This window comes from Nerophis ophidion, linkage group LG15 (assembly GCF_033978795.1).
Source record: "Nerophis ophidion isolate RoL-2023_Sa linkage group LG15, RoL_Noph_v1.0, whole genome shotgun sequence".
In the NCBI taxonomy this organism is placed as follows: Eukaryota; Metazoa; Chordata; class Actinopteri; order Syngnathiformes; family Syngnathidae; genus Nerophis; species Nerophis ophidion.
This window is the reverse complement of record NC_084625.1, coordinates 18,007,321-18,028,498: the sequence shown is the minus strand read 5'-3', so window position 1 is coordinate 18,028,498 and position 21,178 is coordinate 18,007,321. Positions and strand designations below refer to the sequence as shown.

The 21,178-nt window shown below is 38.6% G+C and overlaps 1 protein-coding gene across 1 annotated transcript in view; it reads left to right on the top strand.

Annotated features, from left to right (window-relative positions):
• Positions 1–2,457: 2,457 nt before the first annotated feature.
• abi1a (abl-interactor 1a) overlaps positions 2,458–21,178 on the top strand; it is a 44,634-nt gene continuing 25,913 nt past the window's right edge. Inside the window, 2 exon segments of the mRNA XM_061921621.1 lie at positions 2,458–2,518; positions 2,521–2,588. Coding sequence (XP_061777605.1) covers positions 2,473–2,518; positions 2,521–2,588 — 114 coding nt within the window. The 5' untranslated portion in view covers positions 2,458–2,472.

Sequence of the window (21,178 nt, the reverse complement as noted above, 5' to 3'; positions counted from 1 at the left end):
AAAGCCTCGTACCGGGCAGAACAAAACGAATAACCATGGGTACGTATCGCTTACAAGGATAACCGTCCGTACATGTAAATAGAATAGACAAAATGTAGGTAATGCCATTTAGTTAAAGGCCTACTGAAATTAGATTTTCTTAATTAAACGAGGATAGCAGGTCCATTCTATGTGTCATACTTGATCATTTTGTGATCTTGCCATATTTTTGCTGAAAGTATTTAGTAGAGAACATCGACGATAAAGTTCGCAACTTTTGGTTGCTAATAAAAAAGCCTTGCCTGTACCGGAAGTAGCAGACAATGTGCGCGTGACGTCACGGGTTGTGGAGCTCCTCACATTGTTTACAATCATGGCCACCAGCAGCGAGAGCGATTCGGGCCGAGAAAGCGACGATTTCCCCATTAATTTGAGCAAGGATGAAAGATTTGTGGATGCGGAAACCGAGAGTGAAGGACTAGAAAAAGAAAAGAAAAAAAAACAGGGCAGTGGGAGTGATTCAGATGTTATTAGACACATTTACTAGGATAATTCTGGAAAATCCCTTATCTGCTTATTGTGTTACTATTGTTGTAGTGATATTATACCAGTGGTTCTTAACCTTGTTGGAGTTACGGAACCCCACCAGTTTCACATGCACATTCCTCGAACTCTTCTTTAGTGAAAAATTAAATTTTTTTGTTTAGTTTTTTTAAATTCAATACAAAGTTATATGTTTTGTTTTCTGCGATGAGGTGGCGACTTGTCCAGGGTGTACAACGCCTTCCGCCCCGATTGTAGCTGAGATAGGCACCAGCGCCCCCCGCTACCCCAAAGGGAATAAGCGGTAGAAAATGGATGGATGGATGTTTTTTTTTTTTTACTATTGCACAACATGGACATCACCTTGTTCAAAGAACGAAACCAACACAGTGCATGAACTCACAACAAATTACACACTTGCAAATTAGATGGAAAATTAGAGGGAACATTGTTTAGGGGGTAGCCATAATACTTACACTTAGACTTCCTCTTTATTGTCATTCAGATGTTAACTTTACAGTACAGATACGCCGATTGGGAGATGTTTTAATTTACACGATTGATTGATTGATTGATTGATTGAATTAAACTTTTTTTAGTAGATTGCACAGTACAGTACATATTCCGTACAATTGACCACTAAATGGTAACACCCGAATACGTTTTTCAACTTTTTAAATTAAGTTGGGGTCCACGTCAATCAATTTATGATTCTGGTGTGTCTTGACCGCTGCGCTCTGCCGAACCCCTGAGGCAGACTCACCGAACCCCTAGGGTTCGATCGAACCCAGGTTAAGACCACTGTATTATACTGTCGTACCTGAAAGTCGGAGGGGTGTGGCCACGGGTGTGGTGACTGCCAGTGTCTCTGAGGGACGGCACGCAGCTGCCTCTTTGACAGGTGCACGAGGAATGTCATGTCTACGGTAAGAGCCGACTTATTACCACAATTTTCTCGCCGAAACCTGCCAGTTGACATGTGGTCGGGAACCATGTTCGCTTGACCGCTCTGTTCCATAGTAAAGCTTCACCTTCGGGAATGTAAACAAGGAAACACCGGCTGTGTTTGTGTTGCTAAAGGCAGCTGCAATACACCGCTTCCCACCTACATCTTTCTTCTTTGACGTCTCCATTATTAATTGAACAAATTGCAAAATATTCAGCAACACAGATGTCCAGAATACTGTGTAATTATACGATTAAAGCAGACTATTATAGCTGGTATCGGGCTGGAAAAAAATGTCCGCTACAATCCCAGAGGAGCTAGACCATGAATTGATTAACGTGGACCCCGAATTAAACAACTTGAAAAACTAATTCGGTGTTACCATTTAGTGGTCAATTGTACGGAATATGTACTGAACTGTGCAATCTACTAATAAAAGAATCAATCAATCAAACGTCACGCGCATCAACTGACGTTTTCACAGGGCAAAATTTAAAATTGCAATTTAGTAAACTAAAAAGGCCATATTTGCATGTGTTGCAATGTTAAGATTTCATCATTGATAATAAACTATCAGACTGCGTGGTCGGTAGTACTGGTTTCAGTAGGCTTTTAGACTACATTTCCCGACGTGCGTCTCTACAGCGCAAGAGTGTGCTGGTATCGGTAAAGAGTAAGAGCTCTCACTCTGTCGACCCATTTCTAAAATTGTTTTAATATTTAATTTATTTTCACTTGCTATCATGCTGAATTATAATTATAAACTATTGGGTACATATGGGATTTGTATAGGTTACACAGCGAAATACACTATGATTATACTGCGATAGTTGTCGAGCACGTAGTCAGACATCGTTCTTCACAACAGACGATCTTGACATCTGGGGTCCCACAATAGCAAGCGAGGGCGGGAGGGAGGGGCGCTCCAAGACCGATCTGGTAGCTGCTGCATTACTCCGAAGGAAGTCGGCGAAGGGACATCGACACTGCGGAGACATGTAAAGATGGCAGAGCTACAAATGCTGCTCGATGAAGAGATCCCGGCCGCCAGAGTGCGCTTGTTGAGAGTTACCAGAACCTGACGAGAGTCGCGGACTACTGTGAGAACAATTATGTGCAGGTAAGCTAGCCAGGCCAGCTAACTCCGAAGGCTTCTTTTGTGGGGGTGGAAAGCTCGGGATTTTGAATGCTCCGTTGGCACAGGAAATGTGGATAAATCACACAGACTTGTGGAGCGACGATCCTCCGCCCTTAAAACCGGGAGCTATGTCTTGTGGGTGGTGAGGGGTAACATTTCGCCGCTTCTGTGTGTTTACACGAAGGGTGTGTCTTACTTTTTTCCCTCTCGATAACACGCTCGTGTCGGTTACAAACTGCCGATGCGGGAGGCCTGTTTTACAGCCGGTCATTGAACGCGCCTCAGCTGTTTTAACTCGCTTTTATTTCATGAGAAGGCCTTTTTAAGAAGTGATGGCTCGCCACATTTACACACCACCTTGCCCCGTAATAGCATTTAGGAGCACTATAATGGCTCATAAAGCATTTCGAAGTCACCACAAAAACAGAGTGGAGTGATTGAAGCATGTTCTAATGCAGTGGTTCTTAACCTTGTTGGAAGTACCGAACCCCACCTCTTTCATATGCACATTCATCGAACCCTTCTTTAGTTAAAAATAAAATGTTTTTTTTCTTCAAATTCAACACAAGTTATATGTTTTGTTTTCTGCGATGAGGTGGAGACTTTTCCAGGTGTACAACGCCTTCCGCCCGATTGTAGCTGAGATAGGCGCTGTCACGCCAAATTTCTTCCCCCCCTACAAAAACCTTTACCCCCATTTACTTCCGGGGTCATGATTAATACAGACGTTTTGTTAACTCTATATTATAAAAATATAATGCTATATTATAAAAAATATAACGCTATATTTTTAAAATACAGATGTTTTGTTAATGCTATATTATAAAAAAAATTAAACAATTTACAAACACAAACTATGGAATGACTCATTTACACGTTTCCTCTTATGTCATCCCATAGCTTGTGTTTATAAATTGTTTTTTTTTAATTTTTTTATAATATAGCGTTAACAAAACGTCTTTATTTTTATAATATAGCGTTATATTTTTATAATATAGCGTTATATTTTTATAATATAGCGTTAACAAAACGTCTGTATTAATCATGAACCCGGAAGTAAATGGGGGGAAGGTTTTTGTAGGGAGAAGAAATTTGGCGTGACAGCACCAGCGACCCCAAAGAGAATAAGCGGTAGAAAATGGATGGATGGATGTTTTGTTTTTTTAATAGTGCACAAGATGGAAATCACCTTGTTCAAAGAACGAAACCAACACAGTGCATGAACTCACAACAAATTACACACTTGCAAATTAGAGGGAACATTGTTTGGGGGGGCTATCCATAATACTTAGACTTCCTTTTTATTGTCATCCAAATGTTAACTTTACAGTACAGATACGCCGTTTGGGAGATGTTTTTATTTACACGATTGATTGATTGAATGAAACTTTTATTAGTAGATTGCACAGTACAGTACATGAGTCTGGTGTGTCTTGACCGCTGCGCCCTGCCGAACCGCTGAGGCAGACTCACCGAACCCGTAGGGTTTCGATCGAACCCAGGTTCTGAACCACTGTTCTAATGTCAGTGGTAGACTTGTGTAGTTGCTGCAGCTAACCCCCACAACACAATATGATGCCACATAATGGTGTGTTATGTGCGTGGTAATCTGTGGAATGTAGTTTTATGGTCAGATCATTCATCTGCAGGTTTGAATCACAAGGAGGAATGTAAAGCCCATTGTGGGAAGGTCAATAAAAGTAGGAAGAATTGATCCCCCTTCTTGTTAAAAAAACAAACTTTGCAGGCTGCACATCTTCTCTATGTTCATGCGGTAGAAGATGGATGGGTGTTACTTTTAGAGACATTTGGTGATAATTTCCCAGACGAAAGCGCCACCATATCAGCAATGGAGGGTGTGTCTGCTACAGCTGCACTCCCTCAGGACTCTCTGTAATTTTGTTTTCTTCTGAGCCCTGGTAAGATTTGCCAGTGTCGAGGCACCGCTCGAAAGATCTGTGCCAATTATAGCCCACACAGAGAAGCTTCACATGTAACAAAAGTGTCTGGTCTTTCGGGGACAAACGCTCCTTTATTGGCTTTTACAGACATGACAAAACGTTAGTTGTCAACTATTGAACTGAATGGTAACTAATCAGAACTGACTTTGGAAATAAAGAGCCAAAACTATTGCTTCCCATTGGGAATAATGGAAGTATAAATAATCAGTACCAGGATTGAACTGTGTCAGAAGTGTAAAGTAGCATTTGACAAAATAAACACTGCTCAGCTTGATGATGAATAAAATGACATATTATGTTGGGGAGACCCATTCATCCATTTTCTACCGCTTATTCCCTTTGGGATCGCGGGCGGCGCTGGTGCCTATCTCAGCTACAATTGGGCGGAAGGCGGTGTAGACCCTGGACAAGTCGCCACCTCATTGCAGGGCCAACACAGATAGACAGATAACATTCACACTCACATTTTACCATGAATTCATTAACGTGGACACCGACTTAATAAACAAGTTGAAAGACGTATTCGGGTGTTACCATTTATTGGTCAATTGTACGGAATATGTACTGAACTGTGCAATCTGCTAACAAAAGTATCAATCAATCAATCAATCAATTGACACACTAGGGCCAATTTAGTGTTGCCAATCAACCTATCCCCAGGTGCATGTCTTTGGAAGTGGGAGGAAGCCGGAGTACCCGGAGGGAACCCACGCATTCACGGGGAGGACATGCAAACTCCACACAGAAAAATCCAAAGCCCGGGATTGAACCCAGGACTACTCAGGACCTTCGTATTGTGAGGCAGACCCACTAACCCCTCTCCCATGTTGGGAAGACTAATCTTAAATATCAACTGCCACACAAGTGTCAATGATTATCATACAGGTTCAAAATGAAGTGAAATTTTAGGTTGTATGATAATATCTGCATATCAGATGAATATAACATGAGTACAATTATTTAAACGCAGACAGAAGAAGATAAGTTAATATGTTGCTGAGGTCAATGGCGACACAAATGGTGTCGTTTTTGTCATCATAAAATTGGAGCGCCGCATTCGTTGCAATATTGTCAACTTCCTCATTATCACTAAGCAGTGTTCAACAAACGGCGTGGCGCAGTGGGAGAGTGTCAGTGCGCAACCCGAGCGTCCCTGGTTCAATCCCCATCTAGTACCAACCTCGTCACGTCCGTTGTGTCCTTGAGCAAGACACTTCACCCTTGCTCCTGATGGGTGCTGGTTAGCGTCTTTTATGGCAGCTCCCTCCATCAGTGTGTGAATGTGTGTGTGAATGTGTAAATGTGGAAGTAATGTCAAAGCGCTTTGAGTACCTTGAAGGTAGAAAAGCGCTATACAAGTACAAGCCATTTATCATTTATTTAAAAACTACTGTCCAGTTGCACTGCATTAAAATGTGCACACAATTACTTCTTGTGTAGTTAGGCCTGGGCGACATGACTTAAAAAGAGCATTTTTGATTTTTTCACAAAATTCTATCCCAGATTTTCCAGATTTTGTCTTTTCCCGTATTTTTTAAAGAAACTTAATGAATACAAATGACAGCGATAATTTAGAAAAATGTTTGCTTTTATTTGATCAATTTATATCTGAACTTTTTTGTATAACAGATTTATATTGGATTTTGTGTGAATAATTTTTATAAAACGAAATGGTTGAAATTTAGCTATTGTAGCTAATTGAAGAATATTTACTATTGTGATGCTTTTGCTCATATGTTGATCAATATGCATTGTTCTAATCAAATAGTTATTCAATATAGACACTTGAATGAAATACTTTGGTAAATAAAAATGTAGCATGAGCGGTCTCTATAGATCAGTAAGTAGATGAACACAATTTTTTCTACTGTTTGAGCACCACATCTTGAGCGACGTGCTGAGCGACCGCTTTTGTGAACTTTTTCTTTTTTTAGTAAATGATTTCACCACAGTAGCTGCTTTTTAGCTGGAGTTTTTTAGTTTGTTGTTATGTGCTGGTTCGCCTTGTAAAGATTTGCATTTCAACCCCTCGGCTGAATGATTCGGTTTCAGATGCTGGAAAAAGTTTGTTGTGCTACTGTAGGCCTGGGCGATATATTGATTTTTTTGGATACATGTAAGTTTTTTGTTGATGACCATCTAAAAAATAAAAAAATCTATTTTTTTCTCCACCTGCTCCGACATACTTTTTGCACCTTGGGAGCTTTTGTAACGCCGTCCCATTACTTCCTTAGCAGAACACATAGCAAAACATGGCTAATGCTCACGAGAGCGAGAGTTTTGTTCCTAAGAAAGCAAAAGTATTTTAAATGTTTCGGTTTTGCGATAACTGATGTTGAACAAGTGACCGCACGCTGCCAATTTTGATGTGGGAATGAAGTGAAGTTGCGTTTACTTTATCCACCGACTAAAACAAACTAGTCCTCAATATTTTACTTCATTATTTATTTGGACACAATGCATAATACTCCTTTTTTTATTTACAGAATCAAGACAGAAGCTTGAAGTTTGCACTTTATTGATCTCAATGTTGGAGATTGTTTATTTGCAGGCAATGCTACATTTTTGTTAACACAATCATTCTATTCAAGCAGAGGTATTGCTTCCCAAGGGATGCTCTTAATGTAATTATTTGAAAATTATTCCATAAAAAGTAATTGTTTTATTTAGTCTAAAAAGAACAACATTCAGTTCAGGTCGGTTTCAGTTTATTTCGAATATGAATATGATACAATGTAATTCATCACATATTTCCAGTTGTTTCATTATAGCATGTCCGAAAAGGAGTTGGACGAAGCAAAGTTTATGTAATCCTACCCCTTTTCCTACCATAGGAATTTTATCCATTACACAAATTAGACGTTTGCTGAGAGTAAGGTGCAGTGTTAGCAGTATAATTTCAAACAACTAGTTTTTGTTTCAATAAAATAAAAACTTGTTTACAATGATCTCTGCCACTTTGTATTCAATGGTTTCTTTAAATTGTAGGGGAAAATAGTAACTCAATTTTTTTGTGACATTTTATTTATAGGCCATATACCTCAGGCCTGTACTGCTGTCTTTTTAAAATTCGATTTGCAGCATGCACTCACTGGTTTAATGCCTATTGCCACAAAACCACTGACGACACAATTTTGTTCTTTATAACAAACTACAAGCTCTCGTTTGTATCGGCCATGTATGTGCTTTGCGTGTGTGTAATCTCACTAAGGAACTAAAGAAGGCTAAACTACGGACACTCCTGGGGGCATAAAGTATGCCTGAGTAAGAGGGAAAAACTTTTTTTTTTTTAATTGTTTGCAACAGAAAACTCACATTTATCAATGAAATACTATGTTCAGTGCAAAATTAGCTTCAAAAGGAAAGCTTGGCAGTATTAACCTAGAATTAAACAGAGAAACTAACAAAATGCACCCATTTATTTTGTTTTAGATTGTTAGCCATAGCAAGATTCACTCATGTAGGAAATATTTAATTTTGTCTTTGTAGTCAAGAAAAGATTTATAGAATGAAATAACAGCAGCAGCTCTGTTACTTATGATTTTTGATTTGATGATAGTTGAACTAAGCACTCGCGCAGTACGCAAACATTTTGTTCAATGGTAAAGACACATTAAAAGAGAATGCGGATTAAAATATCAAATTTGTACAACCGTAGGTGCGTTTTGATTTGAGTGTTTTTTTTTTTCCTTCTGAGTCTGAAATCCACACCGTAAGACTGATCCCACAACAATTCAACATAATAGAGCAGCCAAAGTTGGGACTTTCTCTTACTTTCTTTTTAATTTCTGAATGACATAGGCTCCAGCATCCCCCGAGATCTCAAAAGGGACTAGCCGTAGACAATGAATGGATGGATGGATGTATGAGAACACAGAGGAAAGGCAGTCAAGGACCAACCAAAGATTGAATGTGGTTGTGCTGCCTCCACTATTATTATTAGACTGTTTCCTGTGACACAGAACAGGAAGCATAAGCCAGTGTGTCACATGCTAAAGACAAAAACGGGATGCGTTTTTTTAGGGGGGGAAATTGTCCTTGTCTAGTCTTCACCATTCGTTGGCATGTGCTCAGTGACACTCCGGAAGGTGGAGTAGAAGCTGCAATGATGAGTCGCTTCAAGCTGAGGCATGTCGCTTTTTGTATCGCAAGTAGACAGAGGGGGGCTTATGGAAAATGCGCTGTTAGGATGACACGTCATTGAGTGTGCAGAGAAGATTAAAAACTTTACTTTTTTATTTTTTATTGAAGATTTTAGACTGAAAGCTTAAATGCATCACAGCAAATCCACAAAAGTATTTTTGACATGTTTTTCCTTTTAATATATTCTGATAATAAGTCATCAGTCATTTGAAAAGCTTTCTACGACGCTTCTACTCCTGAACTGCTGCTCAAAAAAAGGTGCCCCATAAGCTGGATTGACAATAAATCTCCCACATTGCTGTACAAAACACTGTGTAACATTAGGGTATTTAGTTGAATCGCCACAAAATGTAGCACCGACATAATTAGGGGACCCACAAACTTATTCAATGTACTTGTGGTCGAATGTGATGCACTACATCACGTCATTGTCTAATTTCCGTGTTTGGCCATGACGCAAACTTGTTTGTGGGCTTTGTTGCACTCATGTCATGTTTTCAAAACCTTACTTAACCACAGAATATGAATTTATTGACTTGCGAGTGTTAGTTTAATGTGCGTGCGCCTTATAACATACACGGGCAATAAAAAAAACATTCATTTTGATGATTGTTTTATGTTCAAACTGTTCATTTGCTGCTTGTTCTGCACAATTTCTGATTATAAATCTATTAAAAATACTAAAATGTTCTCCTTTCATGTTATATCAACATCAACAAAAACAGGTACTTTGTCTGCAAAATGTAAAAAAAAAAATGGCCGATTTAAACATCAGCAAAAACAGGTACTGTGTCTGCAAAATGTTAAAAAAAAAAAGATCAATTTAAACGTCAACAAAAACAGGTACTATGTCTGCAAAATGTAAAAAAAAAATGGCCGATTTAAACATCAACAAAAACAGGTACTTTGTCTGCAAAATGTAAAAAAAAAATGGCCAATTTGAACATCAACAAAAACCGGTACTTTGTCTACAAAATGTAAAAAACAATGGCCGATTTTTAGATCATCGGAATCTAAATTTATCACCCAAAAAATCAATTTCGGTCGAGCCCCAGTAATGATGCCATTTACTAGGGATGTGAAAATATTAAAAGGGATGTGAAAATATCAAAATCTCACGGTACAATATTATCACAGTATTAAGGCTGCGGTGCTATATTGTTGTGGCGTATGTCCCCTCCCCCAAAAAAGACTTAAAATGCCATACTGTGTAAAATTATGTGGCAGGAATGGTTAGGAAAATGCTAAAAATAAAAAGCTTAACATCTTGTAATCATATTGATTACTACAAACTTGTATTTTTAAGTGCAAAAAACTGTGCAACATACACGGGGTCTCTCAACTTTTACTTTCAAAGAAGCCGTGTCCTTTACTGTGGATTTTTCTATCAGTTTAAAAAAATGCAATTTCTCAGTAAAGTTAACTCACATTTTAACTTTTAATAATGTGAATACTTGGTGTATGGACGTTTAGCTTCACTGGCTTAATTTTTTCTGGGTGATTTCAGCTTATGAAGTAGCTTCGGTGTGCAGCAGTGGATTTCCCATGGCATCATTCGCCTTGATCGAGTCTGTTTTGGCTTGAACCGTTCGAGACGGACGTGGTGCGCTTTATTACACCTCAGCCACAGAAATTGTTTTCACCAGGGTTTGTGTGCTTGATGGAAACATCACTTTTAAAACGTTATGAATGGATTTTCTCTATCTACTACAAAGTGGAACACACTTCACTTCCTTGCTTTCTCTTTGCCCTCACACTGAGGATTCTGGGAGATGTAGTTTATTTTCAGACCCGCCAAAGTAAAAGAGCCAGAAAAAAAACTACACACCAAGTTTTGGTTTGATACCGTGACTTGTCACGGCATTATTGAGAAGATAATGAAAGCGTACTACCGTGGTATCTATAAAACCGTTACAGTCCTACTATTAACTGTCCAGCGTTGTATCTACAGGACACCTAAATAGCCACACTATTGCGTGTTTTTGAGCAAGGGTGAAGAAAAAAACTTAAAAAAAGAAACTAATCTTTCTGCGGCGGTGCAAATTTAGCCGTAGTGGATATAATGTATGGAAAACACGGTCATGTATGAATATTGTGAGCGATGATAGTTGGAAAACATGGCTGTCATGATGCAAATTGCCCATAAGTATTATAAAAGTCTGAGGATATCTGTATTAACATGTATGCAAGCATGTCTTTAAATAAGTTTGTAGAAAGTGTTTGCCTTTGCTGACACACTGGAGGAATTTTTATTTGCACTTGTGTAGTGTTTCAAGGTCGCTGAAACCTTATGGCCCATCAGACGGCCTCCATCTGCGTCCGCATAGGAGAAGGAAGAGATGCAGGGTCGTCTAAATGCGTTTGCCTCCATGGTGTCCTTATGCGTCACTTTAAGCATGTATACTGTACACCATAGCCAGTTATGAAGTTATATCTTGTGGGTGCGAGCCTTGAACCACTAAATAAGGCGAGCAAACCGGCGACTGTCTGTTGTAATTCCACGTCGTTGTCCTACCGTCTTCTTAACGAGATGACAGATTTCAAACATTTACATCAATCCCGCAACAGCTGCTTCTGCGAGATTACAGTCGCCAGCAATCAGCAGTCGATGCGAGTAGCGACGAGCACCAAGTGAGGATCTGTAACCCTCCAGCTGGATTTACGGCTCATCCGCGCTGCTCTCAATGCCGCTTTCGTCATGTGTTTGACCCATGAGCCTTTTCAGGAAGACATTCCCTTTGTGTCAGGGAGGGATCTGTTTAAGTTTGAAAACGCTACGATTCCTGCGCTTTCCGTTCCCCAGTGTTTGTCTTCACTTCCTGCCTGGTTGTCCCTGACGGCCCTGTGCCCCGAGCGCCTCAACAGCACTTGAACAACTTAAAGATGGATTCCAAACATTCCTGAGATTTCCTTCTTACACTTTGGATGTGTGGGAGCGCAACTGTTGAACGCATGTCTCTGTTGCTGTGTTCAGAAGTTCAATGTCTGGACACCGGACGGGGGCAAACAAGAATAATATGTTTAGTCAAGTGTTGTCATGGTGTTGTAATGTTTTGTCATGATTCACTGTGAATGATTGAAAAGGATTTGTGGCGCCCTTTTTGGGTTGTGGTCAAAATGCTCTGGAAGGCATGCTCGCATGCAGATAGCCTCAAAGTCGTATACTTAAACGTATGGTAAGTGAGGAACGGCCAGTTACTTGCAAAGTCTTGCACGTTTGTCTGCTGGCAACAATGTTTTTCAATGTTGTGATTATTCGGTAGGCATGGGCAATAAAGTGATTCCATCGAGACATTCGATTTAAAAAATAAAAAATCGATTTTTTTCTTTTTGTCCTGGCATACTTTTTGCCCCTGAAATGCTTCCATAGCTTGAGCCGTCCCCTTGCTTTTTTATCAGTAGGGCTGGTCGATATGGACAAAAAAGTATATCTCTAAGTTTTTACTTACTCTCGATATTCGATATATATCTCGATATATTTTCCGGTGAAAATATTTGTATAAAGATATTCATTTTTGTGTGATATTTAGTGAAATTGAAGTGGATTACAACTGTACTGTTAACAGTCAGTGGCACTTTTATTAACCCACTTAGTCAAGATGGGTATTAACTAGAGATGTCCGATAATATCGGACTGCCGATATTATCGACCGATAAATGCTTTAAAATGTAATAGCGGAAATTATCGGTATCTGTTTGAAAAAGTTAAATGTATTACTTTTTAAAATGCCGCTGTACAGAGTGTTACACGGACATAGGAAGAAGTACAGAGCGCCAACAAATCCTAAAGGCACTGCCTTTGCGTGCTGGCCCAACCACATAATATCTACAGTACGTGAATGCAAGGAATACTTGCTCAAACAGCCATATAGGTCATACTGAGGGTGGCCGTATAAACAACTTTAACACTGTTACAAATATGCGCCACACTGTGAACTCACACCAAACAAGGACGACAAACACAATTCGGGAGAACATCCGCACCGTAACACAACATAAACACAACAGAAAAAATACCCAGAACCCCTTGCAGCAGTAACTATTCCGGGACGCTACAATATAGACCCCTGCTACCCCCCACCCACCTCAACCCCACCTTCGAACTCCGCCCACCTAAACCTCCTCATGCTCTCTCAGGAGAGCATGTCTCAAATTCCAAGCTGCTGTTCTGAGGCATGTTAAAAAAAATAATGCACTTTGTGACTTTAACAATAAATATGGCAGTGCCATGTTGGCATTTTTTCCATAACTTGAGTTTATTTATTTTGGAAAACCTTGTTATATTGTTTAATGCATCCAGTGGGGCATCATAACAAAATTAGGCATAATAATGTGTTAATTCCACGACTGTATATATCGGTATCGGTTGGTATCAGAATCGGTAATTAAGAGTTGGACAATATCGGCAAAAAAGCCATTATCTGACATCTCTAGTATTAACAGCACAGTAAATAAACTGTTTAAATAGCACATAATTACATTACATAAATAAAGTAGAAAAACAAAGAATGTATAAATAAAATAGACACACATTCTTTCTACATAAAATTAATGACATAGCTTTGCAAATAGTACACAATGTATCAAACTCAGATAAAAAATACATTTGCAGACAGGCACTTTTTATTTCTCAGTTGACGATGTAATGGACTGTCACACACGCACAGTTCTGTGGTCCTACGAGACCACATGTCTGTGGTCAGCGCCAAGTAAGTGACTTGACTTAATTGTGCGACTATGATCTAGTTGTTTGTTTCGAAATGATTCAACTATTCAATGTTGAAATATAAAGAGTAGAAATAATGAATAAAATGTCAGCTACTGTCTTGTTGAAAATGAAATGTAGCATTTCGACAGGCTATATTGTAGAAAAAGTCATCACATGCCTGCCACAGCCAAGTGTGTTTTTAAATGTGTATTCAACATCTTCCATGTCGAGAGAAGTTATAATTTGGACTTGCGTGGTAAACAACTCAAATGTTGGCCATTGTTTCAGCCACACGCATGCATTTGTCCAAATGTAGACGCATTGCGGGTTTTCTGGACGTTGTCTACATCGCTAAAAGAAACAATTAATGAAAAGAATCCCTCTGCCATCTTCCACTATTTTTTTTTAATATAGAAATCGCCCGCTTGAAAATTCAATCTTCTCTTCTGCAACTCTCGTCATTTGGGATGTCTGTTGTGGGTTCCCTTCCTGGTTCCATGACCCACCCTATCTTGCCTCTGATTGGCCTAATCTCAACCAATCGTGACTCATCATAGTAAACAACCTACTAGGGGTGAGCGATATATCGATATACACGATATATCGCGGGTTTGTCTCTCTGCGATATAGAAAATGACTATATCGTGATATTCGAGTATATATTCTCACGCAGTTGCTTTTACCTGCGGGCATTACATTACAGGCTTTTCTCGATCTTTCCTCTCTCTCCTTCTCACAGACAGTAAGCGCACCTTCTTACATACGTCACATACTGTCACGTCATACGTCACATACGTAGACGCACTCGCGGAGCAGAGAGGTAGCAGCATGGGTAACGTTAGCTATGATGCTAGCAGAGCCGTGCAAGTGGTAATACGAGAGAAAGAAGGTGCGAATGAAGGAAGAATTAATTCCCAGGAAAAACAGCAGGAGGTCCATCGTCTGGCAGTGGTTTGGCTTCAAGTGGGAATATGTCGAACAGACAACCGGAATTTGTCAAGTGTGGGGCAAAAGCATTGCTAACAAAAGTAACATTACTGCTAATATGTAGCATCATTAGAAAAGTCACCTGCTCGAGAATGAAGAGTGCACACTCCGCATGTCAACATCTCTGTTCGGTGCCACACCAACAATATGCTGAGGCAACCATTTCCACATCAACACCGTATGAAAAAAATAGTCAACAACAGAATTTAATAACGTCCGTAGTAACCTACAACATAGTGAAGGACGACCACTATTTGATTTTCTATTATGCAGCACATTTTTATTTGACACTTAAAATGTCTCTGACAATCTTACACTTTCTGTTTTGGAAATAACATGAATGTTTGTGCCATTGCTTAATAACTGTTTAATAAATACAGTTTTGGTCAATTGACTTAGTTATGATTTATTTCTCTGCATGAATGTTTAAAATGAGTATATGATAATGCAGTATGAATAAAAATGTTTTAATGTAGACACATAGAATCATCATACTGCTGTGATTATATGTATCAAGTGTTAATTCAAGGCCAAGGCAAAATATCGAGATATATATCGTGTATTGCGATATGGCCTAAAAATATCGAGATATTAAAAAAAGGCCGTATCGCCCAGCCCTACAACCAACCAGTCATGTCCTTATACGTTTAAGCACGTCTTGGAAGGAAAAAGGGGAGGGGTTTAGTAGCCGGTGGAGGGGAGCTGGAGAGAACAAGGAACACAACAAACAAGCGGCGTTTGGTCATTTTAACGTGAAATAAATTGTCGATATTACTATTATTTCTTGATTCACATCTTGTTTAAAATCTTTTGATATATCTTACAAACTCGAAATATCGCCCAGCCCTACTTAGCCGCACAGCTACTGTAGCAAAACATTGAAATATAAATTGTTGCCAGTACTTTGGTTTTGCGGAAACAGGCTTGGAAAAAAATGACTGCACACCGCAAAACTTATTTATAAAAAGGTAGCAGGTGCAGCACAACAAACTTATTCCTGCATCTGAAACTGAAGCCTCCAGTTAAGTGCGGGAAATACAGGCGTTTTACAAGGCAAAAAAAGACTGCAACAAGAAACAAATATGGCGCTAAAAACAGCCTACGGTGGTGGAACATTTACACCAGTACCATTTGCATGAAGAGAAAGAAGCACAGTGGAGAACAATCACTAATCCACAACAATCACTATGCACATATCGCCAAGATGTGTGAATGAAAAAGCCTGCCATTATCCACTTAATGAAACTATAGTCCTTTAAATGTTTTACTTGATTATTTATTTGTATACAATGTACAATGCTAAATTTGATGTACAAATGTATTTTATGAAAGACAAAAGTTAAAATTTTTCACAGTACTAATCTCAATGTTTGAGATAATTATTTATTTGCTTGCAATGTGCAATGCCACATATTTGTGAACAGAAGTATTTTATTCAATACAGAAGTACTGCATCTCAGAGGAGCTCTAAAATTAGTTGTATTAAAATTATTTAATAACGAGTAAAGTTTTTATCGGGTCTAAAAAGAACATTATTCAAATTATAATTTTGCTAAGAGTAAGATGCAGTGTATGAAATGTAATTTCAATCTTCTAGGTTTTGATCCAATAAACGAAGAACTTGTTTTGAATGATCTCTGTCATTTGTAATCAATGGTTTCTTTAAAAAGTTGGGTAAAAAACATGAATCGAACCGGAAAATTTATTTTTAGGCCATATCGCCGAGCCATATAATTCGGTTGAACACCATAAACCAAGAGTGTCAAACTTGTTTTTATTGAGGGCCACGTCACAGTTATTGTTACCCTCACAGGGCCACATGTAACTGTGCCATTAGATTAGATTAGATTAGGTAGCACTTTATTTATTCCGTCAGGAGAGTTCCTTCAGGAAAATTAAAATTTTCAGCACAATCCCATTCAAGTATCCTGTATATATAAAGATCCTGTATACAAACATATAAATGTACAGTAGCCACGTTACACGATTTGCAGAGGCAATGTTTTTTGATTATTCATGTTTTACGAACATATTGATTGCCATTGTCAATAATAAAAATGATAATGAATTAGATTTACATAGCACCTCTATTTTTCTTTTGAAATCCAGCAGAGCTATTCATCCATCCATTTTCTACCTCTTGGGGTTGTGGGGGTTGCTAGAGTTTATCCTAGCTGCATAAAGGTTGACGGTGTAGGTGGACAAGTCGCCACCTCATCGTAGGGCCAACACAGATGGACAACATTCACACTCACTTTATTTATTTTTAATAACACCCACCCTCAAAAAAAGCTTGCAGTATCTTGTTTCATTATCAAAATATATTAAAGTGTGGAACATGTACAATTGTATGCAGTACATCCATCCATCTTCTTCCGCTTATCCGAGGTCGGGTCGCGGGGGCAATACATTTTTCTGTAAAAATTTAAAGAACAGCTACATTTTGCCAGAAAGGCTGGAAATAAAGACCTTTTGTAGGCTACATACAGTAAAGCAGTGGTTCTCAAATGGGGTTATGCATACCACTGGGGGTACTTGAAGGTATGCCAAGGGGTACGTGAGATTTTTAAAAAATATTCTAAAAATAGCAGCAATTCAAAAATCCTTCATGAATATATTTATTGAATAATACTTCAACAAAATATGAATGTAATTTCAGAAACTGAAAAAAATGCAACAATGCAATATTCAATGTTGACAGCTAGATTTTTTTGCGGACATGTTACATAAATATTGATGTTAAAGATTTCTTTTTTTGTGAAGAAATGTTTAGAACTAAGTTCATGAATCCAGATGGATCTCTGTTACAATCCCCAAAGAGGGCACTTTAAGTTGATGATTACTTCTATGTGTAGAAATCTTTATTTATAATTGAATCACTTGTTTATTTTTCAACACATTTTTTAAGTTATTTTTATATCTTTTTTTCCATATAGTTTAAGAAAGACTACTACAAATGAGCAATATTTTGCACTGTTATACAATTTAATAAATCAGAAACTGATGACATAGTGTTGTATTTTACTTCTTTATCTCTTTTTTTTCAAACAAAAATGCTTTGCTCTGATTAGGGGTTCTTGAGTTAAAAAAATGTTCACAGGGGCTACATCACTGAAAAAAGGTTGAGAACCACTGCAGTAAAGGATATGGCGGGCCACATTAAAGAGACAGGTTACCTAAAATGATGTGGCAGGCTAAATCTTGGGTTTGACACATGGGCCATGAACTTTTATAAAGACTCCATAAAACTGTTTCAAATTTCATTTTAATCTGACTTATGGGGGTAATAGCAGCGCCACTATGTTGATTATTCGTCAGGAAAAATAACACAGTATGGGTGCGTTGTTTGCTAAATTTGCATCGGTTCAGGAGTAAAAGTTAATATTCACACGACTACCATATGTGTTTGAACACTGGCAACAGCTGATGAAGAGTGAATCACCAGGAAGGAAAAAAAATGGCGCCCCAGCAACATCTTGTCTTGAGTAATGTCACCGCCCCAGAAGCTCAGTTTCCTCTTTTTGAGCTCTGCCATCTGGGTGGAGACTCCTTAACAGTGTCAAGAAAGGAAGTTTGACTTTTCCCCCACCGCTGCTGCCAGTCCAGATTCCTTGCGTTTGATGGCCACCATCTTTTATCTTGTGTATTGTTAGACACAAATCTCTTCCAAACTTTTACTGTATAATCAGATTGTTATCCTGCCAACATCAGCCCTTTGTTTTATTGGTAGCGCACACGCCTCACATTGCTCCATTGTTTTTTAATCAATGTGAGGTGCTGACAGTCAGGATGCTCTGTAGTGTTTTCCCTTATTCATCTCAGAAACGAGTGATTAAAATATGCGGGGAGTGCTCAAGCATTACTTCTCTGCCTTCAGCAGAGTCCATGGTATCTCCAGGTGTATGGATAACGAAACAACAATTTTGCCTATTGTGATTATCGAACTAGTTTTGTCTTTGATGTACGGACACTGTACTAACTCCATACATCTGTCCTTCCCACTGATCATCGTTGATCCAACTGACCCCAGGTTATTTCTAACTCCTGTCACAAAATGGCGTTCCAGGACGGATTTGACATAGAATTAGAGCTGTGTGTGTAACAAGACACGGCCACAGATTTAACTTCATATGAGCCCAGAAAATGAAAGAATTCATGAAGGAAGTCATCAGGGGAGGTTTTATCTTCAGTTTTTCCTTTCTTGATGTTTTGATGATCTCTATCTCATAATTGAAATCCTGTAAAAAAGCAGGCTTTGCTACACATCATAAAATCAAGCCAGACCTCGGCCAACTGTCAGTCAACTTACAAATGTATGAGCTGTCGGTTTCATAATTTTTTCAGTGAATTGCTTGGATTTTAATGACGTCATGTCCGGCTAACTGAATATGCGTAGTGGTCAAGCAGCGTCTGTTCTCAATGGGTACAAGGCGCCATTTAGCATTTCTCAATGAAAAATGCCCTATGCTTTGTTGTTTTCGGCTGTACAAACCGTTCAAATCGCGAAAAGCGATAAAAGTTTGTTGAGAGTTCCTCACGAGATAATCATGAAGGATGGAAGAGTGCAAGATTGTACGAAAGACAACGACAAAAGTGGCACGCACTCCAGTAGAAGGGAGCAGAGTGAGAGAACGCACAAGGTTGCAGTGACCACTTCGTTAAAGGATTTTAATATACTTTACTCATTTAGTGTTTCCCATTGAGGTGTTATCCTGATATTGTTTGTATTTTAATTTTTTAAATAAACAGAAACCAGAAAGTCAGAGTCAATGACACTTTGTCAGGAAAGGTACCTACGTCTCCCTTCTTGTTTATTTTGTACACAAATGTACATATGATAAGACAAAAATTAAATATGGTGATGATTCACAAATTGTTAGTTTATAAAAAGGATATACAGTCATGGGTGTCGAGCTGTCAGGGGCAAGTTTGTTTACATGGAGGGGTCCTCGCAAGACACATATTTGAATCATGAAATGCAACCTTAACCGAGCAAAACGGTGCATATTAATCTGGGAGAGTCTTGATACCAATGTCTTTGACCCAGCCACACACAAATAATTTGTAGGCCTCTGTGCTTTTACAAGTTTTGTCGTGTACAATATCATCTGGAGCACAAGATAGTTCAATATATCTGGAAACTCCACCGACAGGTAATGGCTCGGTTGGTAGGGTTTCTGGTTCGATCCCCAGCTTCTACCATCCTAGTCACGTCCGTGTGACCTTGACCAAGACATTTCTTATGGGTCGTAGATAGGGCCTTGCAATATCAATGTGGAAATAGTGTCAACGCACTTTGATTACCTTGAAGGTAGAAAAGCGTTTATACAAGTATAACCCGTTTACCACTGCATAGTCGGATTTTTTTTTTGCTCGTATCTGCTTTTTGCAGGAAAATCTAGGGCCCTCGCGTTCTCAGTATGTGCGCTGGTTGCTGCACAACAGCCATCGTGGCTTGGTTGACCACCGTTTTGTTTCACTTGCGGGAAGAAATCACTTGTCGGAATAAAAGAAATAGGCGTCCAGAGCATGATGACATTGTTGTTAAAATGTGAGTGCAATGTCAGCAACACTGGCATATCTATGTGAGCTATAGTGCTAACATTTGTGTCCGTTTGTCCCAGTCCCTAATGTTACATTGTTGCAGGTAATTTGGCATCTATTACGTCGTGAATGAAGTGAAGCTATGGACACATTAGGGATGAAACGAAAAACGGTAATAATAATAAAACCTCTTGACAGTATTACCATTTTAAATTAAAATTTTCAAAACCGTGATTATTATGTTTTATTAACTCACGACTGACTAGTTGTAGTTTGCTAGCTGGCTTAAATACTAACATGAATAAAAGACAAATCAACATTTTTCCTCATTATTAAACGACATACCATAAGCTAAAATTTTATAAATACATTTCTTATATGCTGCTCCATGGTCATGGAATAATTTAAAATGGGATCTGAGGTTATCTGAGCTGATCTCTTTGAGGGAATATCAGGCCATTTTAAAAGATCAGGAAACTGTTTCTATTGGGCTTTGTACTTTTTTTTTTTTTTTTTTTTTAAGTTGTTTTTACTGAAACATTTTCTACTGGTTTTTTATGGCAAGTAATTTATTTTTAATTGTGGTGTGTGACTGCTGCTGTTTTCCATTGCTTTTATATGTATTTCTTCATTTTTGCTGCCCTTTTGGCCAGGTCACGCTTGGAAAATAGATTTTAATCTCAATGAGTTTTTACCTGGTTAAATAAAGGATATTGATTGGTTGACTGCCTGCGGAACTATGGTAAGATATTCCTTTGTGCACATTGAATGTACAGGCTGAGCATGTTAGAAAATAAATATATTTGGAGGTATATGACTCAAAGGTGTTTTTTATACAACTTTATTACAAAGACTATGCTGTCTACAGCAGAAAGTGAACATGTGTGACGTCACATAAACTGTACGTGGTGCCAAATTAACACTGAATTTACCTTTAGCTATAGAAAAAAATTAAAACTTTTGCAAATTTAGAAAGGAATTAAAATACACATTAAAACACTCAAAAATATGGCTTTTAAGAACCGTAACCGTGATATGGTTACATCCCTAAGACACACAAAAGGCAAATTCCCAGTAGGGCCTTCTAAAAGCACTTAAACTATCTAAATTCCATCCATCCATCCCATCCATTTTCTACCGCTTATTCCCTTTCGGGGTCACGGGGGGCGCTGGCGCCTATCTCAGCTACAATCGGGCGGAAGGCAGGGTACACCCTGGACAAGTCGCCA